Source organism: Hyperolius riggenbachi, chromosome 3 (assembly GCF_040937935.1).
Source record: "Hyperolius riggenbachi isolate aHypRig1 chromosome 3, aHypRig1.pri, whole genome shotgun sequence".
In the NCBI taxonomy this organism is placed as follows: domain Eukaryota; kingdom Metazoa; phylum Chordata; class Amphibia; order Anura; family Hyperoliidae; genus Hyperolius; species Hyperolius riggenbachi.
In genome coordinates this window covers 472,994,802-473,021,049 of record NC_090648.1, presented here as the reverse complement: position 1 = coordinate 473,021,049, position 26,248 = coordinate 472,994,802, and the positions used below count along the sequence as shown (strand labels likewise).

Here is a 26,248-nt window from a genome sequence, read left to right as displayed (position 1 = left end):
GAGAGAGCAGTAGTGAATAGACAGTGTGCAGCCAGAGAGAGGTGGTGGGAGAGAGCTGTAGTGAACAGACAGTGGGCAGCCAGAGAGAGGTGGTGGGAGAGAGCAGAAGTGAACAGTGGGCAGCCAGAGAGGGGTGGTGGGAGAGAGCAGTAGTGAATAGACAGTGGGCAGCCAGAGAGAGGTGGTGGGAAAGAGCAGTAGTGAACAGGCAGTTGGTAGCCAGAGAGTGATGGTGGGAGAGAGCAGTAGTGAACAGACAGTGAGTGTGTGGCTGGATCATTACCAGTGTTGTATTCCCTGCATTGCTGGAAATGCCACACATATTAAAGACTGATATTTTTGTTTCTCAGGATATCCAGATTCGGAGAACGATCAAGATATGATGGGTAAGCTTCACAGCAATATAAAATATATTTAATACTGAAGACAGCTTTCTAATGTTTTCTTGATGGGTGCAATTCTGCATAAAGTATCAGTGTCTCTTTTTTTTGTACACGCAGAGGCATATTTACTGGGTGGCAGAGAACTGACACTTTAAGTGCCCCCTTATATGATGAGAGATGAGATGTTACATAAAACACCACAGTTTATATTTCCCTTCTTAGTGCTTCAACTTGCTACCTGCTGGCCTCCAGGCAGACAGAGGGCTTGATTCACAAAGCGGTGCTAACCCAGTTAGAGACTTTAGGCGTGATAACCATTGCACCACGCTGGTGAAAAGCCAGTTTAGGCGTGATAAGTTTAGGCGTGATAAGTTTAGGCATGATAAGTTTAGGCATGATAAGTTTAGATAAGTTTAGATCGCACGCAAAGTCCCGCACGCAAATCAGCGCCATTAAACTCTATGCGAAGTGCACCAGACTTTGCTAGCGCAAAACTTTTGATCAGCTGTGCACTGCGGTGCTAACCCAGTTGGTGCTTAAACGTATCATGCCTAAACTTATCACTCCTAAACTTACCACACCTAAACTTATCATGCCTAAACTGAGTTTAGGCATGATAAAGGGCTTTTCACCAGCGTGCTAACTGTTAGCACCGCTTTGTGAATCAGGCCCAGAGAGTTCCACTGTCCACATGCTGTTTTAAAGTATACCAGAGACGTCGGATTAAAAAGATTTGTTACTTACCCAGGGCTTCCTCCAGCCCCATGAGCAGGAATGCGTCCCACGCTGTCCTCCCGAGTGCGCCCGTTCAGCCGCAATCACTCCCGGTAATCTGGCTCAGTCGCGCCAGTCGGCTCTTCTGTGCATGCGTGGCCCCTCTGTGCATGCGCAAAAGAGCCGACTACTGGCACAACTGAGCCCGATTACCGGGAGTGATTGCAGCTGAACGGAGGCACTCAGGAGGACGGCGTGGGACGCATCCGTGCTCATGGGGCTGGAGGAAGCCCTGGGTAAGTAACAAATCTTTTTAATCCGACGTCCCAGGTTTCCTTTAAACATCACATGATCTAGCTGCCCAATAAAAGACTAGGAGGATATTTCTACCCACTACCGTAACTGTCTTGAAAAAAAAATGGGTGCAAATTGTGGCCTGGGTTAAGTGGGTGTGGCAAGCGCTTGTGCAGTAACTGACACTCCCCATATACTGTATTTGAATAGCAGCTTTCATTTAAAATTTCTGGGGCTATTTATTGATAAAGAAGCAATACTGCACTAATTGTGTATTATTGCAAATACCTTTCCTGTACTTACCTTGTACTAATGGCAGCTACATAGATCGTGTTGTGCATATAACGCAACTAGTGTTACCTAGGTTAACATGGTAGGGTAACACACGATATAGTACTAGTAACACGTGTATTACCCCTTATTTATACTTACCTTGGGCTTGATCTGGGAATATCCCATTACCCAGTGGCGTAGCTAAAGAGCTGTGGGCCCCGGTGCAAGTTTTACATGGGGGCCCCCCCAAGCACTCTATACATAACAATTGATACGGCGCACCAAAACCTGCCAAGGACAGCCCCAGTGTCAGAGGTGCAAGAAGGGGTTGGGGAACAGTGTGTTAAGGATTACTACTATTCAAAGCATCTATAGAAGTGATTATTACCAGCACAGGACCAATAGAGAGGTAATACTGTGATAGAGGGTGGACCCTTCAGGGCCCCTCTGGCCCAAGGGCCCCGATGCGGTCGCTACCTCTGCACCCCCTATTGCTACGCCCCTGCCATTACCTGTCCCCAAACCTTTACCCACTCACCAAACTTTCTCACAAAAATACAAAGGACTACCATTGACGTGGAGAAAATAGGCCAATGCAGCCCAATTTATTGAGCAATATTTTAATATAAAACAATTCTTAATAAACCTAAGAAGTATAAACCTTGCAGGACAAGGAACCCCGGAAGCTAACAAACGTAGGTAATGCAACTATATATATAACCGGCCCCCAGCCGCAAACTCCGGCTCAGGGACAGCTGCATGCCCTTAATAACCTCTTTCAGATGACGGATACCCTGAGAAATTCACCCGCGTGAATTCCTCCAATAATTAACCACCGTCCTCCGGGCTCCCTGCCCCGCCACCACAAACAAGGGAGAAACCTCACCCTTGTGCAGCCCACAAACGGAGCCCCCGCTGAATACTACCCTCTAAAGCCAGGGACCACAGATCTGTACCTATGGCGTTGAGGTGTACTCCATCACGCCTCAGAAACAAATCTAAATCCTCCTCTAAATCTTCGTGTCTCACTGCCACCCCCCCATTCCTAACCACAAACCGGGACACCTACCTGTTCAGCTTCTTGCGAGCTCGATTCATTTTGTCAACGGACTGAGCCAACCTCCAGTGGCTTCTGCCAATAATCTCGGACCACACTATAATTGTTCGTGGGAAAGTCGACCGCATCCTCATGAAATCACATTTTATATCTTGTATAATTTGCCTCGTGGTCCTTGAGGCCAGATCATTCCCACCGACATGGAGAACCAGTACCTCAGGGGCCCTGTCCAGGGCCACGAATCTCTGCAGTTCTGGCAATACCTTGGCCCATTGCATGCCCGGAATTCCGATCCACCGGACAGTTGCAGTCGCTCTCGGGATACCCAACTGCCGGCCGTCCGGCTGCACAGCGGCTCTAAGTTGCACCCCATGCGACATATTAGTGGCCGAATATCCAAACCAAGATTGGAGGAGCTGGGTTATCTGAAATAAACAAAAACTGAACAACTAACAAAATACCTAACACTAGTTTACCTCCCCTACGCTGACCCTTCATACCAACTGTGGCCTGACGTACAACTGGAATCTAGCTGATTCCCATCTGCCTATGCTCTTAATCTGATCATCTCGAAGTCCCCATCTGGCCGCCTCTGTGGCCGCTCCTATCCTAAATGAGTGTGGTGCAAACTCAGCCGCAACAAGGCCCAAGCTGCTCAATGTTTTCCTAAACACCGCCACAAACTGGTATTTTGTCAATAGCACCCCATCTGCGTGACACAGCCATGAACCACCCGTCCGGGGGCGCACCCTCAAAAACTGACCCACCACCGCCACTGGACAACCCACTGATCCTTCCACGGGAAACAACGTGATCTTCCGGCCCCCGCCTAACTGATCTGTCTTTGATCTACGCAACTGCACCTCCACTCCTGTCTCTGACCATGCCACATTCCCTTCCATGAAGCCACCCACCCCTTTTTTATTGGGGCTCACTAATTCACTCACCCTGAAAGCCCCGAAAAATGCCAATACGAAAGCAGCACTAAATAACAAAACCTCGTATGGGGAACTACATATCTCTCCCAGCTTCCCCAAAATTGAAATCAACAGGCCAAATGTAACTGGGCGCCTAGCATCCTTGGGGGCTACTACTTGTCTCCTCAAACCTCTCAATGCCATGTGAACTCTGAAATCTTTAGTAACATCCGTTAAACTCTGAACTTTGAAATAAAACGATAATGCAGCCAAATTTTTTGCTATTACCCCAGGGGTAATCCCCGCAACCCCTTTTTCCGCCATGAATTTCAGCAACAAAAACAACCTTTCTTCATCTGCTTGGCAACCTCCAACTTGTCGCCTCGACTCCTCCCATTGCGTCCAAACCGCTGAATACGCTGCCCAGGTTGATGCTGACAATGATTGAGAAATCCAAACTCCTATTGTCCCACGGGTATCTTCCATAAGGCCGGAGGGCAGGAAGCCCCCTGCCGTTCTGCTCCCGGGACGAGGGTCCAAAATCTCTGCCATTGGAATCGAGAAAGAGCGTCAGCTACTTCATTCTCTACTCCAGGCAAATGGACTGCAAACATCAACATGTTGAATCTCAAACATCTTAACACCAACTGACGTAGTACTCTCACCACCGGAGGTGATGATGCCGTCAAACTATTGATTGCCTGCACCACACCCATATTGTCGCAATTAAATCGTATTCTCCTATTCCTCAACAAAGGTCCCCACAGCTCAACCGCCACCAAGATAGGGAATAATTCTAACAGTACCAAATTTTTCGTCAAGCCTAACTGTTCCCATGTTTCAGGCCAGGCCTCGGCGCACCACTTACTCGAGAAGAACGCACCGAAGCCCAGAGATCCTGCGGCGTCCGTAAATAACTCCAAGTCATGGTTTGCGAGAGCTTCCTCCATCCACATAGAACGGCCATTAAAGTCAGCCAGGAATACCAACCACATACGCAAGTCCTCCTTGTGCTCTGCCACCAACCGGATCCTATGGTGCGGGGACGCAACGCCTGCTGTAGCCCTTGCTAAACGTCGGCAGAAAATACGCCCCCATGGGCATAATTCTGCACGCAAAGTTCAGCTTACCGAGAAGCGACTGAAGCTCTCGCAAGGTGATCTTTTTTGAACCGAGCGTCCTGGTAATAGTGAGACGCAAGTCATCCACCTTATCACTAGGCAGCCTGCACTCCATGGCGACCGAGTCGATGACAATCCCCAAAAACTTGATTGTCGTCTGTGGGCCTTCGGTCTTTTCTTCTGCTAAGGGTATGCCAAACTGCGCACACACCTGGCGCATGGAGGCCAGCAGGTAAGCGCATTCAGCTAGATCCTGCCCCCCGATAAAAAGAAAGTCATCCAAATAATGAATGACTGACTTTAACCCTGACACCTCTTTGACCACCCATTCTACGAACGAACTAAAGCGCTCGAAGTAAGAACAGGATATGGAGCACCCCATCAGGAGGCAGCAATCTACATACAGGTGTGACTCCCAAAAGCAGCCCAGCAAGCGAAAACTATCTGGATGCACCGGAAGCAACCGAAAGGCTGCTTCCACATCAGTTTTAGCCAGCAAAGCCCCTTTACCTGTACTTTTGACCAGCCGAACTGCTGAGTCAAATGACGTATAAACAACCGATGAAGCCTCGGGATCTATACCGTCATTGACCGAAAAACCTCTCGGATGAGAAAGATGATGAATCAGCCTGTACGATCCTGGGTCCTTTTTCGGGACTAAACCTAGTGGAGATACCACCAAGTCTGTGATCGGGGATTCTGAAAAAGGGCCTGCCATGCGGCCCAAATCCACTTCCTTCTGTAATTTGGCAGAAACAACCTCTGGGCGTAACATAACAGACTTTAAATTGCGATATGGCGGATGAGATCCTGGAACACCGGAACTAGGAATATGAAAACCCTGAGCAAAACCCTTACGCAGAAAATCCGCATCTGCCGCATCCGGATACCTACTTAGATATCGCTCTATCCTTTCCACCATCACTGGAGTCCTCCCTTTTGTTTGCAGCATCTGCAGAACGACCTTTGTTTTGCTTATAGCACCTGGTAAGGACATGGCTCCCACCACAGGATGAGCATTCATGCTTGAACCTGCACGAACTTCCGAATCTGCATGCCCCCTCATTAAACTTCCAGCACACTCCTGGCGTCTTATTAGCCGGCTGCCCAGCTGACCCTGAGCCGCCGGCAGCTCCCTGAAAGGGCTGATTGCTCTTGATCCCGGGGATCATGAACTGCATCCACATGCCTATGTCTTTCTGATCCCACCTGATCGTTGGGCGAATCGCTTTACACTGCCTAAAATGTTCATCATAGCGCAGCCATGCTGAACCTCCGTATAACCTGTGGGCCTCCGCTATACATTCCTGGTAGCAAAATAGGGACGAGCAACACTCGGGTTGCTTCTCCCCCAGTACACTGGCATATATGGAAAAAGCCTGTGACCAGTTTTGGAACGTCCGGGGAATGAGTCGGTACCTCCTACGTTCCTCCTCCTCTTTTTTACTCTCGTCGGGCTTGACCCCGATCCAAGTTAAACTTACCCAGTTGCAGTAACGAGAAGATCTCGATATACTCACCCTTCCAAATTTTTTCCCGAACTTCCTGTTTCAAATGCAAACCCAATGGTCCAGAAAAGCAAAGATAAAGCTCTCCTTTTGCTGTGTCTGCCAGCCACACCGTATCCATTTCCTTATCCTTTGGGGCATTCTGCACCGGGGCAGTGACCAACGCGCTGGTAACCACACTCCCCCCAGGCTGCGTAAACCCACCAGCTGGCACTAATGCTGTGGACCCTCCCACAGCCGAGGGAATCCATGCTGCCACAGGTGACTGCTCAGGAGCCACCTGGGTCCGACTAGGCCCCTGTAAAGCATCTCTGATGCCTACAAGCAAGGTATTAATGAGGGATAGTGCCGATGACGAGCTGTCCCCTTAACTCGCAGTACCTGCTGACTGTGCTACCGACAGTGACCCCCCCACTGCTACTTGCCCCACTAGCACTCTCCCCCCCCCCCCCCCCCTCACTAGCACGTCACCCCTGTTATCATCGTTTACAACATTTCCAACAAGGTTGCTCTCACCTGGCTGCACCGGACGTGGGTCCCGATCAGCCGACCCTCTTGGCCTTGCCGCCTCGAACCGGCCACCATTTCCATCCGATCTCCCGGAAGCAGCGACTGCAGGGGAAGCAGTCCTGTTGTTACTCCTGCGCCTTTCACTTTCCAGTTGCCTCACACCAGACCCCTCAGATTGGCAGTCCCCGTCTCGAGCCGACTGACCACGAAGTGATCCATTGCGCCCAGACCGTCCTCTGCTACCCGATGCTGTTTCTTGACGAGGTGGTGAGGGAGAAGATGACCTGCCATGCGCGGCAGCCGCACTCCGTATGCTGCTATCAGAGCTACTGGACCTTGGTCTGCAAGCTTGCTTCCCCTTAGCAGCTGTCACCTTCTTCCCAGACCCCGGATTGGAGTCCTTCTTTGATCGCTTGGACTGCCTGGGTGTAGGGGCATCCGCCTCACGCTGCCGCCTCCCCTCTGCCGCCTTGTTTCCCCTAGTATCCTTCTGACCACTTCGCCTGTTTGAAAGCAGGCGCGGAGCTAGGGGGGGTCGGGGTAGGACAAGTGCCCCGGGGCGCCTGGTCCCCGAGGGCGCCCTCAGCCTGGCTGAGCTGCGGGTTTTTTTTTTTTTTTTGCGGCGGAGGGGAGGGGAGCAGCGCAGAGAAGAGGGAGAGCTGTGCGGACGGTGGGGAAGGGGGGCCATATCCCCCCTCCTTCCCTCACCTTAGGTGCTCTCTCTCTCCCTCGCTGTCCCCTCCAATGTCCGGGTGGCTGGCCTGGCAGCGGCGGGCGGAACTCACCTCCGTCTCGCTCCAGTGCCGGGCGGAAGTTCGAGTGCACAGCCGCTGCTCTGGTCTGGACCAGACCAGAGTAGCGGCAGATCCATCCGGTGCTGCGACGAGACGGAGGTAAGTTCCGCCCGCCGCTGCCAGCCACCCGGACATTGGAGGGGACAGCGAGGAAGGGAGAGCAGCTCTTCTCTGCGCTGCTCCCCTCCTGCTGGGGAGGGGGACACCTGATCTGGCTACCTACTCTGGGCACATATACCCCTGGCTACATATACTGGACATATATCCCTGGCTACCTACTCTGGGCACATATACCCCTGGCTACCTACTCTGGGCACATATACCCCTGCCTACATATACTGGGCATATACCCCTGGCTACCTACTCTGGGCACATATACCCCTGGCTACCTACTCTGGGTACATATACCCCTGCCTACATATACTGGGCATATACCCCTGGCTACCTACTCTGGGCACATATACCCCTGGCTACCTACTCTGGGCACATATACCCCTGGCTACCTACTCTGGGCACATATACCCCTGGCTACCTACTCTGGGCATATATACCCCTTCCTACATATACTGGGCATATACCCCTGGCTACCTACTCTGGGCACATATACCCCTGGCTACCTACTCTGGGCACATATACCCCTGCCTACATATACTGGGCATATACCCCTGGCTACCTACTCTGGGCACATATACCCCTGGCTACCTACTCTGGGCACATATACCCCTGCCTACATATACTGGGCACATACCCCTGGCTACCTACTCTGGGCACATATACCCCTGGCTACCTACTCTGGGCACATATACCCCTGGCTACCTACTCTGGGCACATATACCCCTGGCTACCTACTCTTGGCACATATACCCCTGCCTACATATACTGGGCATATACCCCTGGCTACCTACTCTGGGCACATATACCCCTGGCTACCTACTCTGGGCACATATACCCCTGGCTACCTACTCTGGGCACATATACCCCTGGCTACCTACTCTGGGCACATATACCCCTGGCTACCTACTCTGGGCACATATACCCCTGCCTACATATACTGGGCACATATACCCCTAACTACATATACTGGGTACATATACCCCTGGCTACATATACTGGGCATTTATACCCCTGGCTACATATACTGGGCACATATACCTCTGGCTACATATACTGGGGACACATACCCCTGCCTACATATACTGGGCACATATACCCCTGGCTACCTGTTCTGTGGACATCTCTACCCCTGGCTACCTGTTCTGGGGACATCTATACTGCTGGCCACCTATTCTGGGGACACCTATAGACCTGGGGCTACCTATTTTTGGGCAAGCATTGCTGTCAGATTGAGTGTATTTTGGGGAACTGCTGCCAGGTGAGAGGTGTCTACCATATTAAGGGGACATTCTGCCTATTTATGTGAAATGCTGTCTATTTATGTGCCTCATGACTGCTGAATTTGTCTTGTTGGGGGCCTCATGGTTACTGAATTTGTCTTGTTGGGGGCCTCATGATTTGTTGGGGGCCTCAAGATTGCTGAATTTGTCTTGTTAGGGGCCTCATGATTGCTGAATTTGTCTTGTTAGGGGCCTCATGATTGCTGAATTTGTCTTGTTGGGGGCCTCAGGATTGCTAAATTTGTCTTGTTGGAGGCCTCATGTTTGCTCATGATTGCGGAATTTGTCTTGATGGGGGTGGGGGGCTCATGATTGCTGAATTTGTCTTGGAACATGCTGGAAGGTACATACTGAGGGAGGGTGGGTGAGCGTGAGCCTGCTAACCTCCATGTACATTTGAAGGGGCGTGACCAAATGTGGAGTACCCATAACCACGCCCACATTTGGTCACGACCCTTCACCTTAGGGGGCGCATTAATAGTCTTTGTCCCCGGGCGCTGAAAACCCTAGCTACGCCTCTGTTTGAAAGTGCCGCTCTGCTCTGCTTGGGATTACCTCTGCGCTGTTTGCCGCCACTAGGCCCCATGCCGCTTGGGCCCGCCACCTCCTGGTCTCCTTGTGGTCGTTTACTCCCAGCCCCTTTGCTCCCAGCCGCACTATTCTTCCTTGCTGGGGGGGGGGGGGGGCTGTAGTAGCTTGTCCCGGGCTACCTCCTCTCCTCTGACCTGCGTGGGAAGAGCTGGGACTCAGCCGCTCCGGCGGCCTGGAGATGCGCGCGCTGACCTGCCCGGCTTGTTCGCCGGCCGCGCCCTCCGTCCTCTCCGCAATCTGCTGGGCCACCCATTCAGGCCCCCTTGCCGCTGCCTCGCTCCGCAGCATTGCCATCAGGCTGTCCAACTCCTCCATTGCGTTGGTGAAAGCAGGAGAACACACAGGGAACGAACTTTCTCCTGTGATCTCCTCTCGTTCTGGCTCCTCCCCTTCCGCTGACACCCTTCCTGTCCTCAGCCACTGCTGTCCGACCCGCCTTCCCTCTGACTCAGGTCGCCTGGCCAAGCCCACCCAGAAATTAACCCCTTCCTTTCCTGACAGAAGGTCTATTCCTATCATGGGAGGCCTTCCTCAGCTCCTGCTCTCGCCTATCCAGGCCCTTCTTTCTCCTGCCCCATGAGCCCCGGGGCCTCGGCTCCTCCATTCTGTGGTTATCCCCTCGTTGCGTTACTAGTACTGTACCCCAGGGCCGGGCCGAGGCATAGGCTGGAGAGGCTCCAGCCTCAGGGCGCAGTGTAGGAGGGGGCACAGAATTCATTCAGCTGTCATTCCTAATTGTGTTTGAAGCAGAAAGAAATAAGAAAAGGGGATACATGGCAGTGACTACAAGTCAGAAAACTAGATATTAAGGTGTTGTGAGCCCTGTGGCGCCTCTTAGTATTATAGCAATCAGTGTGTGACAGCTGGGGTGGAAGGGGTGGAGGGGAGCACTTTGGTGTCTCAGCCTTGGGTGCTGGAGGACCTTGTCCCGGCTCTGCTGTACCCTAGCATGTTAACCTAGGTAATGCTAGTTACGTTACGTGCACAACATGCTTTATTTAGCTGCACATATAGTAGCTGATTTGTTATAAAAAAACGGGGTATGAGAGTTCCATTGCTGAGTAGTTGAAACCACCATGCAACAAATCCACAACAGATTTGCCTATGACCATATGAGGGAGATGTCCATTAGCCACGGATGTTAGATGAAAATTGCTTTGAAACAGTGAAACTTGTTATCACACGATTTGTATGAAGCTCCTGCCAAGACTATGCACAGAGTTTAAAAGTCCACAAGGCCCCATCGCAGCCGTGAATCAATGGTATGTCCTCTCAAAGTTCTGTTATAAAGAATAATGTCCACATTGTAAATAAGAGGCCCAGTCACTCACAGCCACACTTCAGATGATAAGCAAGTCTCCAAATACTGACATTCCGTGTTTGTGCATAGAGTCTCCTTAAGGTGCCCATACATTAGAACTATTATGGGCAGATTCAACCAAGAGACAAATTTATCTCTAATTGAAATCTGATTATAGGTAAATTTGTCTCTAATCGAATCTGCCCATACACTACAGGCCGATTCCCGTCCGATTTCAGCATGAAATCATCAGGGAATCGGCTGAGCCACCACGTCCGCCCCACCGCTGCCCTCAAAATGTATAAATGTATGTTGTGTAGTGCATTTATACATTACCCAGGGCCGGGCCGAGGCAGAGGCAAGAGAGGCTCCAGCCTCAGGGCGCAGTGTATGAGGGGGCGCACAATTCACTCAGCTATCATTCCCCTATTGGGTTTGAAGCAGAGAAAAATAAGAAAAGGTGATACATGGAGGTGACTGCAAGCCAGATAACTAGAGATTAAGGTGTGTGTGTGTGTGGGGGGGGGGGGGGGGAGATTGGGGGCTCTGGGGTGCCCCTTAATCTAATAGCAATCAGTGTGTGACGGCTGGGGTAGGATGGATGGAGGGGCGCACTTTGGTGTCTCAGCCTTGGGTGCTGGAGGACCTTGTCCCGGCTCTGACATTACCTGTCCTGTAGCAGCTTCCGGACGGTGTCCGTCCATCTCGCCGGGTAACAGCCGCATACACGCTAGCGGCGCATAGCGTCTGACGTCAGACACTATGCGCTGCCAGCGTGTATGCGGAACCCGGCGAGATGGACGGAAACCGCGTGGAGGATGACACCGGACAGGTAATGTATAAATGCACATACTGTACATTTATACATTGCGGCGGCAGCGGCGGGGGTTTCCTTGTCTCGTCGCTCGTTCGCAATTCGGCCGCCGCACCGCCGTGCACCCGACCAACCAACTTCGGCCCAAAATTTTCTAGCATGCGTGATCAACCGCGTTTCTGTCCCGAAATTGGTCGCTTTGTTGGTCAGGCATGCACTTAGCAGCACCAATTTTCATCCAATTCGATTATAATAGTCCAGCAGTGTGCTGTGCCAGTCTGAAGCACTCCCGGGTGGTCACACAGGGGAGGTAAAGGTTCCATGAGGCAGCGTACCAAGATTGGACCGGGCGGCAGGCAGGGGAAACTCCAACTAGTTTTGCTGCATACGCAGCGTCATCAGGGCAACCTGGCCACATTCTAAAAACTTATCTAAAGTCACTTTCTAATTTTTTTGCATCGTAAGGGCCCATTCACACTGGGGTGATTAGCGGACGTGTACCGTTAACCCCCAACAACCACTAGCGCTTTTTAAAGCGCTAGTGCAATGAAACTATATGGCAGTGATCTCACTGCTGCGATCACCAGTGATTCGCAATTAGCGCTAAAGGCAAACGCACCACATGCAGCATTTTTGGCGCTTTTAGAGGGATCGCAATGTAATCGCAAATCATGATCGCTGAAAAATTGCAAAAAAATCCAGTAAAAAAATGCACGATTATCACGTAAAAAGGCCAGCGCAAAACGCTAGCGATACCCGCTAGCGTTTTGCGATCGTAAGTGTGAACGGGGCCTTATTGTCGTTGTCTAAGCAAATGAGGCAGTCCAAACAAGCATAATTCAGCTCAGGCTCTCCTGAAAAGTAAACAGAAACAAAACACTTTTATCTCCCTAAGTGAAAAATGTTGATAGCAAGAAAGAGCTCTCAATTTCCAAAGCTAGTTATTTCTATTTGTTAGGAGCTGAATGAACAAGGTTTTAGCCACAAATATGGCTGATGTGATGTACGCACTTCTGTGTCAACTTTTAACTACTTAGGGACCGAAGTAGGTGAAATCTACGCCCTGTTTTGATGGCTATCTGGCTGCCAGGGCGTAGATTTCAATTCACCGCCTCTGCGTGCATCTGCCGTTTTTGTCGCTCCCAACGATCTCCCCGCCGTCTCCCGCTGCAGCTCACTTGCTCTGCCTGTCTCTATGACGGCAGAGCCCTGTGAGTGGGTCAGGATATGATTTCATTGGTTCCTGGCCTTGTCTTTCAATGTAAGCAACTCCCATTGGCTTACATTGAAAGACAGGGTCAGGAGCCAATGAAAGCGGCTCCTGACCCGCTCACAGGAACTCTGCCGTCTTAGAGACAGCAGAGTGGGTGGCCCAGGTTCCCGACGTGATGGCGGTTGCAGGCGGGTATGTGCGGCGATCGTCGGGAATCCGTCGTTTCTGTACCAGCGGTATCTGGTCCTTAAGGGGGCAGAGACCGCTGGTACTTAAAGAGAATCTGTAACGACAAAACGTCCCCTGGGGGGTACTCACCTCGGATGGGGGAAGCCTCAGGATCCTAATGAGGCTTCCCACGCCGTCTGCCGTCCCTCGGGGGTCTCGCTGTAGCCCTCCGTACAGCGGTGACGTAATATTTACCTTCCTGGCTCCTGCGCAGGCGCTCTGGCGGCTGTCGGCTCCGAAGGAGGCGGAAATAGCTGATCGCCGTCGGGTCCGCTCTACTGCGCAGGCGCAAATCTCCGGCGCCTGCGCAGTAGAGCGGACCCGACTGAGATCGGGTATTTCCGCCTCCTTCGGAGCGAAAGCAGCCACAGCGCCCCCGCTGGAGCCTGCAAAGGTAAATATTGAATTGAACAGTCGGGCCTGTCGCCGGCTGTTCGGAGGGCTGCAGCGAGACCTCCGTGGGACAGAGGACGGCGTGGGAAGCCTCATTAGGATCCTGAGGCTTCCCCCACCCGAGGTGAGTACCCCCCAGGGGACGTTTTTGATGTTACAGAGTTTCTTTAAGGGGGTAACGTAACTCTTCTAATTGAATTAATAATATGAGACACCTGGACAGTTCTACATATCATCTTTGCTACTGTACATACAATTGATTATGTCCTGAGTTTAGCGTTTGTGTTTATTTCACAGTCAGATAAAGAAATAAATCGGTAGACATGCATTCCTGCATGTCACGTCACATCCGGGCTATACAGAGGAGCGCAGGTGCACATTCCCTTGCAGCAGAGTGAGGAGAGAGTGGAGCTATGGCAATGTACATTAAGGGAGGTCCTGAGGAAACAGGCAGGCCACATGATGGTGGGCAGGTTTTTTTGCATGGGGCCCCACAAAGTTTTTAGGCAAGCAGCCTAGCTTTAGCCTTGGCCCCAAACTGTCACCTGAGAGATCGAGTCATGGTTATTACGTGTATACGAGCATTAAGGAGGAACTCCAGTGAAAATAATGTAATAAAAAAAGTGCTTCATTTTTACAATAATTATGTATAAATGATTTAGTCAGTGTTTGCCCATTGTAAAACCTTTTAAATCCCTGATTTACAGTCTGACATTTATTACATGGTGACATTTTTACTGTTGGCAGGTGATGTAGCTGCTGCATGCTTTTTTGGCAGTTGGAAACAGCTGTAAACAGCTATTTCCCACAATGCAGCAAGGTTCCGATACAGGAAACTGCCATGAGTAGGTACTCAAGAGTTTCTTGTGGGAGGGGTTTCACCACAATATCAGTCATACAGCTCCCCCTGATGGTCTGTTTGTGAAAAGGAATAGATTTATCATGTAAAAGTATCAGCTACTGATTGGGATAAAATTCAATTCTTGGTCGGAGTTTCACTTTAAGTTCCCGTTAATCCACCACCCCGCCCTTTCTTGTGCCTCCTATACCACAAACACCTGTACCTAGACCAGCTCACTTTTGCTTATATCTCTAAAAAAAATGCAGTTATTGTTCCATGCTTCACTCACAATAATTTTCTTTTATTTTTTTTGTCAGGAGCAGAATGGCAATGAAGCGGATCAATGGCCAGAAGAGCCAAATGTCACAATTTTCCATGCTAGCAAGCTTCCGCAGTATGCCGGATCTCAGCATCTTTTATAGATTGATTTGTTTGTTTTATACACTTTCTATATGCAGCCACGTGAGTGTAAAGAGAACTGCAGGCAAAGCACAAAATAAGGCATCTACTCTCTTCTCTAGGTCTGACTTTAAAGGTCTAAAAAAAACAATAATACCCCATCATGTTTTTGGCTTATTGTTTAAAATAAAGCCATAAAGTCTTAAATCTGATGATGCTGTTGTGTGGTTGTTGTAGCCACCTATTACATACAATGCTTGGTGAATAATGAAAGTGATGGTTTGTCTGCTACCCTTAAAGTGATTCTGAACTGAAGCCTAAAATAAAATTAAAAACAGATACTTACCTAAGGAGAGGGAAGGCTCTGGGTCCTAATGAGTCTTGCTGTTCTCCTCCCACTGAGTGTCCTTCGTCTCCTGCAGGCTCCTCCGTTTGTATCTCCCACCGGGGGAGACTTTGGCAATCTTCGGAAGCATTTGGGCTTCCAAAGACCGTCAGCTCTGTACTGCGCACACGTGTGAGAGAGGGCCTGAGTGCTTCTGAAGGTTGCCGGAGTCTCCCCAACACGGAAGAGAGCAGCCACGACCCTCTTGGTCATGGTCTGCTAACCAGGGAGCCTGCGGGGGAACGCGGACACCGGGAGGAGAACAGGAAGGCTAATTGGGACCCTGAGCCTTCTCTCTCCTTAGGTAAGTATCTGTTTTTCATTTTATTTAAAAGGACCACTATCTCAAAACATTTTTACATTTAAAACACATGTAAACACATACATGTATTCCAGAGTAAAATGAGGCATAAATTACTTTTCTCCTATGTTGCTGTCACTTAATGTAGATAGAATAAACCTGACAGAACCAACAAGTTTTGGAATAGTAGGGCTATAAGAGGTAAAAAGCACAGGGACACCGGGAGCCCAATATCGTGTATTATCGTTATGTGAGATAATTGGTCACAAATAATAACAATTATACTCACAATTCTGGGTTGCTATTAAGGCAACCACTATTCGAACATGTGGAGAAGTACCGTCTCCACTCGGCCTTGTCTGGTCGCTGCTCCCAAAAAATACTACTATAATAAATTACAGTAAGTAAGCCCCCACGTAGTGAGGTATTTAGTATAAGAAACACTGTAGGAGGCGCCCTCGTATCTTATAATAATTTATAATCAATAGTTTGGTAAGCGTAGTGTGTCTTACCTGTTACGAAGGCACGTACACGCACAATTAAATCCAATTTTATGACTTACGTGTGTACGTGCCTTCGTAACAGGTAAGACACACTACGCTTACCAAACTATTGATTATAAATTATTATAAGATACGAGGGCGCCTCCTACAGTGTTTCTTATAAGTTTTGGAATAGTCCATCTCTTCATTGGGGATTCTCAGCAAGGCTTGTATTCTTTATAAAGATATGCCCCAAAAAGGATTTAAACAATGATGCTTTTGATAAAATCAATACATTTTAACTGTTAAAAAACAAAAAACAAAACAATGATGCTGGCCAGCCTCCCTGCTCGCTACACAGTTTTTTTGGCAGTTGGACGGAGCAACTGCTATTCACTAAGTGCTTTTAAAAATAAACAAAACCCCTGAGAATACCCCATGAGGAGATGGGCTAGTCCAAAACCTGTCGGTTGTGTCAGACTTTTATTACCTACTGCAAGTGACAGCAACATACGAGAAAAGTAATTTATGGCTCATTTTACTCTGGAAGAAAAGTACTTCTTATTTGTATGTTTTTATATGTATTTAAAGTTTAGCGATTTTCGCAATAGTGGTCCTTTAGGCTAATTTCACACCAGGACGTTGCGTTAGAGGGGGCGTTAAGGTCGCATAACGTCCCCCTAACTCAACGCCTGGTGGTGCTGGATCTGGACGTCAGAGTGAGCCGCGTTGTGCAGCTCACTCTGGCGTCAGTGATGCCGTGATGCGCACTCTTGTGCGCATGCGGCATCACGTGGTCCCGCCGGCCAATCGCCGCACAGAGCGGCTGCTCCAGGAAGTAAACACTGCACGTCATAACGTGCAGTGCATATTAATTAGCCATGTGCCTGGCCGCTCTCCGCTCCTCCCCAACATTACTGAGCATGTGCAAGCAGTCTAAAGTACTGCATGCAGTACGTTGCCTTGTGACGCAGCGTTACAATGTAACGCAACGTGGGCACTGTGAACAGCCCCATTGATTTTTCATTACTGTGCGGTGGGCTGCGTTACAGGCTGCTCTAACGTGCGCCTGTAACGTCCCACTGTGAAACCAGCCTTAGGGAAGCCATACACTGTACAATTTTTTTCCCCCCAATTAGACGATTAGACAAAAACCTCTAACTGTAGAAAAACTGTAGTGGATTTTTGTGTTTGTGATCAACATTATGATCGACATCGAAATACAGAACCGAAATGTTTATTCTTGGTGATGTTGATTGCAATGTCGAGCACAGTATTGATTGAAAACAAAGTTGTATAGTGTATGACCGGCTTTAGATCTGAATTCGGCTGTACAATACTATATGTTGAGCCCACAGAAGTACATATTGAATTGCCCAAACCCCTCAAAGATCGTGAAGCAGCACAAAGAAATTAGAACTGCAAAAAGTGGCTCGATTTGATGAGAAAAGTCTGTCAAAAAGGAACCTGAAGGGTGAGTCCTATTGAAATACAAAGGCTGGGTACACACCATACAATTTTTTCATCAGATCGATGAGAAATTTCCCGTCATTCGACAATTTCCAACAAGTCCAATCTGCTTCCGATTGAGAAAGGGATCGAATTCGAGATAAGACACAAAACCGATCATTTTCTTGATCGGTAGCACATTGGACAAGTTGGAAAATATCAAACAATGGGAAATCTCCAATGAATCAGATGGAAAAATTGCATTGCGTGGACCAAGGCACAGGAGTACTAAGCTAAAATGGTCTTGTTCAATTCAAATATGTTACAAATACACACATACACATAATATATATATATATATATATATATATATATATATATATATATATATAGCACAACTCTTTTCTGCTTTAAGAAGAGGTATTTTAGGAGAAAAAAAGCTCACCTCGGAAGAACATGACACATTTAAATCACCTGTCTGTCTTAAATTTTGTCTTTGACTATAGTTCTTTTTAATACATTTTATTTATAGGTTTTGTGTTTCCAGATTACACTGTTGGTATAATAGGAGTATAATGATACGTTCTCCACTAATTAAATATCGGTGACTGGTACTGCACAAACAGCCACAATATCTTTTATCAATACAGTTACTTAAATAAAAAAAAAAATCTAAAGCCAAATAAAAAAAAAATCAGTTTAACTTACCTGGGGCTTCTTGCAGCCCCCGGAATCATCCTGTGCCCACGCCGTGGTTCTGAGACCCTCCGGTCAGCAACAGCGACCCCCGCAAAGCTGGTCCCTGCCTGCGAATTCCACATACCTGGGCGGGGGCTTCCTCCAGCCCCATCTGCACAGATCGCTCCCACACTGCCGCCGCCAGTCTTCTCCCTCTCCGGTATCGGGTCCCGTAACTTCAGCCAGTCGCAGCCAGTCTCCGCCGGAGATATATGTAGAGGGAACACTTCTCTTGTGCAGACTGGCCGTGACTGGAGGAAGTTACAGGACTTGGTACCGGAGAAGACTGAGGATGGCAACGTGGGAGCGATTCTTGCAGGTGGGGCTGGAGGAGGCCCCAGGTATCTATAAGACTTTTATATTTATTCAGCTCTGGTACACTTTAAGCGCAATTCGGTTTTTTAGTGAATTGAAAAGGTCTACAATTGCTGGAGTAGCAGATCTCAGTCACAGATTCAGCTCAGGAGGTGATCTATGATTTTTCATTACAAAGATCCAGTCAGGTGTGGAGAAGTCATGTTTTCAAACTTCCCTGCCCCTGATTGGATGTCTCCTCTAGAAAGTTAAATCTCTTGCTGTCTGCATGCTTTACTGGGACTACTGAATAAGAGGTCATCTCTTAGTGTGTTAGTATATACGGTAACCATATTTTTCTGGTTATAAAATAAACTAAAGCATATTCTGCACACATACTGTAAGTGGTATATAATTAAAACATCTATAAGAGTTAGTGTACACAGACCTTTGACTGGACAACTGAAGTGAGAAGAATATGGAGGCTGCCATATTGCTGGTACTAAACAATACCAGTTGCCTGGAAGCCTTGTCGATCTACTTGGCTGCATTAGTGTTTGAATTACACCAGAAACAAGCATGTGGCTAAACTTGTAAGATCTGACAAAAATGTCAGAAACACCTGATCTGCTTCATGCTTGTTCAGGGGCTGTGGCTCAAAGTATTAGAGGCAGAGGATAAGCAGGACAGCCAGGCAACTGGTATTATTTAATAGGAAATAAATATGGCAGCCTTCATATCCCTCTCGGTTCACTTGTCCCTTAAAGCAAACCTGTAACATGCCCCCTCTATAAGTGAAATACTTAAGCTAAGTAGAGGGAAGTCTTTGGATGGTCTAGAGGCTTACTTATCCATCCATGACCCCACCTTTGCTGCGCAGGCTCCCTCTGAACATATTTCTGGCTACTATTCCTATTGGCAGGGCCGGTTTTACCATAAGGCACTGTAGGCAGATGCCTACAGGCGTCTGATGATGGAATGACGGCTCACTTCCCTCCCAGAGTGCTTCCCTCCCTCTTCCCTATGCAGAGTTATGAGAGTGTAAATGAGAGGTTACTCACCCTGCTCTCAGCATTCCACTGACAAGATCTCCCTTCAGTCAGGGGCACATCTAGCTATTTAGTACTGAGGTTCTTCTAGCTACCTAAAACTTCAGGGCACCTCTAGGTACTTAATATTGAGGGTACTTCTGGCTACCTAATACTACGGGGCTTCTTTAGCTACCTATGACGGGCAAGGGAAGTTAGGGAGAAGCAACCGCTGGGCCAGCCAACACACTTGTGCTTTGGTTCAGAGGGGGTTTGTAGGTTCATGGAGGGCATAGTCAGGGGCGTAGCTAGGGGTGGGCAGGGTAGGTCATGTGCCCCCGGGCACTGGGTCCCTAGGGGCACCCAGCTGTGACCTGACGTTTTTTTTTATATATCTTTATTTAATTATAGCGGAAGTGCAGAGAAGAGGGAGAGCAGTGGGCACAGCGGTGGGGAAGGGCAGACATCCCCCCTTCACTAACCTTGGGGCTCCCCCTCTCTCTCGCTCCCCTCTCCAGATATGAGGGGCGGGTGACAGAACACTTACCCTATACACGGCGCATAAAAAGTTCTGTGCTCCACTACTCTGGTCTAGTCTAGATCAGAGTAGCAGAACACAGATCGGTCTACTCCTCCGGGGATAGAGTAAGTGTTCTGTCGCACGCCGCTCATATTTGGAGGGTGGACCAAGAAAGAGGGGGAAACCCAAGGTGAGGTAAAGGGGGGGGGGGGGCGTCCGCTCTTCCCCACTGCTCTCCCTCTTCTCTGGGCTCCCACTGGGGGACACACCTGGCTACCTATTCTGGTGATTAATATACCCCTGGCTACCTATTTTGGGGATTACAATACCCCTGGCTACATATACTGGGCACATATACCACTGGCTACATATACTGGGCACATATACCCCTGGCTACATATACCACTGGCTACATATACAGGGGACATATACACCTGGCTACATATACTGGGGGAACATATACACCTGGTTACCTATTCTGGGGACACCTATAGGCCTGGTTTACTGCCACTGGGGACACCTATAGACCTGGTTACCTATACTAGGGGTATCTATTTTGGGGAACAGCTGCCAGATTATATGTATGTTGGGGTAACCACTGCTGCCAGATTACGTCTATTTTGGGGGAACCATTGTCATATTATCTGTATTCTGGAGGAACCTCTGCCTAATTACATGTATTTTTGGTGAAATGCTGTCAGATTACATGTATTTTGGGTGGAAACATTATGGCAGAGCTTAAACTTCCCTGGCAGACCTTTTACACCACTGCTAAGGTCATGTATATTTCGCTCCACCCATTACCACACCCACATTCTGTTGCATGGTCACGCCCCTTTTTTGGTGGGGCACGCATATTTCTCCCCTTAGAGGGCGCATTAATAGTCTTTGTCCCCGGGCGCTGAAAGCAATAGCTACGCCTCTGGGCATAGTCTAAGGTGGCAGGACATCTGTGCTTATAGGTTCCTGTGAGGTAAATCTGGGCCTGCCTATTGGCACTTTGATTGACCTGAGGAAGTGAGATCAGACACACGAAACGCATTGCCTGTGCTAAATAAATGTAATTGTCTTACGAGTGCTGTTATTGAGGTAAGCCACCTCATCCCCTTCTTTTTATCTGAACTTTTTGTCTTATTTATCTCAATTGTATACACCCCTGTTTATATCTAACAAAAGCTTGGTGGATATGTTCTCATGACTGCTTTCCTCTCCATGTATGGGTGTGTCTGTACTGCGCATGCACGAGTACAACACATGCGCAGTAAGCCAAAGCCCCTTGTCCTCAACTTAAGTAGGTTTCTAACTTTTTGGGGGCATCCGACAGGTTTTGCTTTAATAAAATCTCCTTTACAAATGCTAATGACATCAGAACAAAAATGTACCAGTTCACTGAGTTATTTGGGTATTATGCAGATAATTCCTTTTTTTTTAAATCTGAGAATATACTGTAGTAACATATTTTGAAGAAAACGTGTGTACTTTTTATAGTTTTGTTTAAGTTTAATGTACTACGTTTCCATAGCAACGTTAAAGTGTTTTATTCTCTCTCTCTCGCTTAAATTTGGTGTAAGTTTCATTCTGCGGCCGGCGTTCAGCTTAATAAAGCCGCTTTGTTAATTTACTTTCCAGCAGATTTTTACAAATAAGTTTTACATAAAATCCAAATATGTATAATGACAGTTTAATGTGATTCAAATCAATCTGCATACTGACATTGTAAGAATGTGTGTATTAAAGAGGTCACAGCCAATCACCGTGGTGTGCAGTGTGCAGTTTATGAAAATATAGTTCTAGAGTTACTTGGATTAGGAATCCCTCTTTGGGAGCCCTGTCCCCCTTTCCTCCACATTTGTCCCTCTTTCAGGCCTTTATCCCTCTTTTTAGGTAAATATGTATATTTATCTACTAAAAATGTGTTTGATTGACTCTAAACTTTATTCCCATCCTTTAAATTGATATATTACTAATTTTAAATTGTTAATATGAAGGAAAATGAACCGGGACAGAAAGGACCAGTGTGATTTGAATTATAAAACAACATATTTTTCTTATGAAATCTTTATGGTATGCATGACTAGGGGGTGTGATGGGGTCATGATCAGGGGCGTGGCAGAGGCGTGGCTTAAGTGTCCCTCTTTCTCAGCTCAAAAAGTTGGGAAGTATGTATGTATACAAATAGTGTTTACGCTCAGTCACTTGTCAATGTAATCAAAGAGCTCCTCTCCTCTCTCTCAGTTCCTCTCCCCTTGCCTGTCCCCAGAAATGTCCTGCCTGGCCAGCAGGTGGATGGTGATTACTGCGTAATCCCCGAAGGCTGGTTTTTGGTGTTGCAGTGCGATGCAACCCTGGCATCGCAACACAACCCTAACGCCAGTTAGTGTGAAATCAGAATCAGTTTTATTTCGCCAAGTACAGCAAGAGCCGTAGTCGGAATTATTTGTGGTACACATGGCATAGACAGAGTATAGACACACAACACATACAATTAAAAACGGCCTTAAAGTGATACTTAAAGGACTTACGATGCGAGATATGGAAAAAAAAAAGTTAGGTACCTCTTTAACACTGCAGTTGTCATGGTAGACGGCCCGGACCCTCCGTTTCACTTTATTATGCTGTGCCAGGCTCCGGAGCAGACCCCGACCCTGCCCAGGGTCTCCCTATCTGAAATAGATAATGATTGCCACTTTAAATTCAGCGCTCACATGATGTCTAGGAGAGAGCAGGGAGGCTGGGAGCGATGACGCGGGGAAGACGGTGCTCTAGACCTGCACAGCCGCACTAACTGCGCAGGTGCTATATTCAAAGTGGCTGCGCAGGTCTAGAACCCCGTCTTCCCCGGGTCATTGCTCACAGCCTCCCTGCACTCTCCTAGCGCTAGATTTAAAGCGGCGATCAGATAGGGCGACCCTGGGCAGGGTCGGGGTCTGCTCCGGAGGCTGGCACAGCATAATAAAGCTATGTAAAGTGGAACGGAGGGTGCGGGCCATCTACCAGGACAACTGCAGTGTTAAAGAGGTACCTAACCTTTTTTTCATATCTCGCATCGTAAGTCCTTTAAAGGGAACCTGAAGCGAGAAGTGTACGGAGGCTGCATATTTATTTCCATTTAAACAATGCCAGTTGCCTGGCAGTCCTCCGAGTCTTTTTGGCTGCGGTAGTGTCTGAATCACAGCAGAAACAAGCTTGCAGCTAATCTGGCCAGATCTGACAATAAAACGTCAAACACCTGGTCTGCTGCATGCTTGTTCAGGGTCTATGGCTAAAAGTGTTATGCTGGGTACACACGTTGTGATTTCCCGCTCGATCCACAGGTCGATCGGGATCGATTCGATTATTTCCGACATGCTCGATTTGGGTTTTGAGCGTTCCTGCCGTTGATTTGGCATGCTTAACATGCAAATCGACGGCAGGAACGTCGGGTTGTAGGTTCATGGGGGGGGTGAAGTCTAGGGCACCATAACATCTGTGCTTATAGGCTCCTGTGATGTAGATCCGGGCCTGAATGTATCTATCCTCCTACTCCTAAAAATTACTTTTAGATATCTCACAGTTTTATGTTATGATTAAAAATAAAAAACAAAAAAACAAAACAGATTTATTGTTTTGTCTCAGCTGAATGAAACAGTCTGTCTGTGTCTCAGAGTGCTCAAATACAGGGGTGTAGCAATAACCATAGCAACTGCGATGGGGCCCTGGAGATGAGGGGGCCCAGGTGTTACGTGATGTGTTCACGATTCCTTTTTTCTGTACCCTCTGACTTTGTCTTCGTGCCCATGGACTAGACACAGTTTTCATTGCATGGGAATGTAAACTGCCCAGTTAACTCACATCCGTAGGGTAGAGGCAGGTGGCATTGCAGACAACAGTGCCTAGAATTAAAGGCCCCATGAAATTTTGCTATGGAGTTCCATAGTCTCTAGCCACGCCGCTGCTCAAATATATGAACTATTGACCTTTTTCCATCTGGCAGAGAACTGGGCTTCCTAGAGCAAAGTATTATATGGCTGTAATTCCTTAAAGGGACACATAAGTGTGCTAAATAAAATGCGTTTTACTCACCTGGGGCTTCTACCAGCCCCCTGCAGACATCCTGTGCCCTCGCTAGGCCCGGATTTACCTCACAGGAGCCTATAGGCACAGATGTCCTGGCACCTTAGACTTCTCTCTCGATGATCCTGCAAACTGCTGCTGAACTGCACCACAGGTGTGCTGGCTGGCCCAGCTGTCCCTTCTCCCTTACTTCCCCTGCCCAGCATAGGTAGCCAGAAGTACCCTCAATACTAAGTAGCTGGAGGTGCCCCTGACTGAAGGGGGAGCTTGTCAGTGGAATTCCGAGAGCAGGGTGAGTAACCTCTCATTTACACTCTCATCAGGACTCTGCATAGGGAAGGAGGGGAGTGAGACGACTTTACATCATCACCCGCCTGTAGGCACGTGCCTACAGTGCCTTATGGTAAATCCGGCCCTGGCCCTCTCAGTCTCGCTCAGATCCTCCTGTCCCCTGCCACCAGCTACTTTGACTTTCGGCAACAGGACCGACAGGCCTGGCAATGCGTCTGATACTCCGTGTTCCTGGCTGCAATAGCAGTACAGAGGGTGCTATTGTGGCCAGGAACGCAAAGTATCAGACGCCTGTCGGGCCTGTCGCCGAATGTAAAAGTAGCTGCCTGCGGGGGACAGGGGGATACGAGCGAGACTGCGTGGGCACCGGACAGCTGCAGGGGGCAGGTAGAAGCCCCAGGTGAGTAAAACTCATTTTATTTAGCACACTTAAGTGTCCCTTTAATAGTCTGACTGGGTCCATCTAGAGAAAACTGTCAGTTGTATAGTAGAATATTAACCCTTTCAGGCAGAAAGAAGAAAAGCATCACAGCACATTTATTTGTGTGCTATGCACTCTACATACATGTCTATCTCATAATGTCACATGTCACTTAAGGTTTCCTTTAAATGTTAATATTGTTTAGTGTTTGGTGGAGGCTGAACATTACATTTTGCTGAGGCTCCTTTCACATTGTATCAGTTACGTTGTGATAAAATAACAGCACAAAAGTTGCATTGCCTGGTAGAGGTGCGACCATAGAGTGAGGCATCCAGTACAATGAAAGCATGCCTCACTGTCTCTGTAAATGTGCACGTTGCCCTGTAGATGCACTGCATGCTGCCCATTACCCATACCTCCCAACATTTTGGAAAGGGAAACCGGGACATTAAGGTCACACCCCTAACCACACCCCCAATACACCCCTAGTCCCGCATTCCATAAAGAATAAAGATTGTTTAAAGAAATAAAAAAAAATAAAAAATGATCGAGGCGCCAGCCGGCAATATAAGATGCAGAATGCCGGTAATCACAATGTATATTCATCCGTACCTCCCTCCCGCCCTCCCTCCGAATGTGCTCCTGTGTCCTCCGGTTTGCAGAGTATAAAGTGCGCAGCGGAGCGGCTTTCATCTTACCGTCCATCCTTACCGTCCATTCCATCTTACAGTCCATACCGTCATCTGACTCTTCATTGATTCCTGCTTCCTGTGATGTCACAGGAAGCAGAATGAAGAACCAGATGCCGGTGAGGATGGACGGTAAGATGCGCACTTTATACTCTGCAAACAGGGGGATACAGGGGCACATTCGGAGGGAGGGCGGAAGAGAGGTACGGATGAATATACATTGTGATTACCGGCATTCTGCATCTTATATTGCCGGCTGGCGCCTCAATCTTTCCCCCCCCCTCTCTCTGCCCATTGCCGGCCGGGACACAAGGGGGCCATATCAGGATTGCGGGAGAGCCCCCCAAAATCGGGACAGTCCCGCAGAATTCGGGACAGTCCCGCAGAATTCGGGACTGTTGGGGGGTATGCCATTACCCCCGACGAAACCCACCACACTGCGATCAATGTGATAGCCCCATAGGAATATCATTGCATTGCGCTAGGAAAGGCTACAAAGGCCCGGGCCTGAACAAGAAAGAGGGGTTGTTACATATGAAAGAGGAGGCTTCAAAATGGAGAGCAACACATGGGAAGAGGAAACTGATGCCCAAGGGAGCTGTACATGAATGAGGGGGGCTGCTGTACATGGAAGAGGGGGCTGCACATGGAATGGGAGGGGGCTGCTGTACATGGATGATCCGCATGGAAGAGGAGGCTGCACATGGAATGGGAGGGGCTGCTGTACATGGATGATACACATGGAAGAGGGGGCTGCACATGGAATGGGAGAGGCTATAGTACATGGATGTTACACATGGAAGAGGGGGCTGCACATGAAATTGGAGGGGCTGCTGTACATGGGTGATACGCA

At 48.5% G+C, this 26,248-nt stretch overlaps 1 protein-coding gene and 1 long non-coding RNA gene across 7 annotated transcripts in view; both read left to right on the top strand.

Moving 5' to 3' along the window:
• Nucleotides 1-14,956, top strand: part of CD74 (CD74 molecule) — a 60,938-nt gene extending 45,982 nt beyond the window's left edge. For 5 of the 6 annotated variants that reach the window (XM_068278071.1, XM_068278069.1, XM_068278073.1 and 2 more), the window contains 2 exons: nucleotides 351-386; nucleotides 14,663-14,956. In XM_068278071.1, coding sequence (XP_068134172.1) covers nucleotides 351-386; nucleotides 14,663-14,679 — 53 coding nt within the window. In that variant the 3' untranslated portion in view covers nucleotides 14,680-14,956. The remainder of the gene's footprint in view (nucleotides 1-350; nucleotides 387-14,662) is intronic. The other variant, XM_068278072.1, reaches the window with a different exon arrangement.
• Nucleotides 14,957-16,030: 1,074 nt separating this feature from the next.
• LOC137564323 (uncharacterized) lies at nucleotides 16,031-21,694 on the top strand. Its single transcript, XR_011030577.1, has 2 exons — nucleotides 16,031-16,534; nucleotides 17,013-21,694. It is a non-coding gene; the product is annotated as an uncharacterized lncRNA (long non-coding RNA).
• The last annotated feature ends 4,554 nt before the right edge of the window (nucleotides 21,695-26,248 follow it).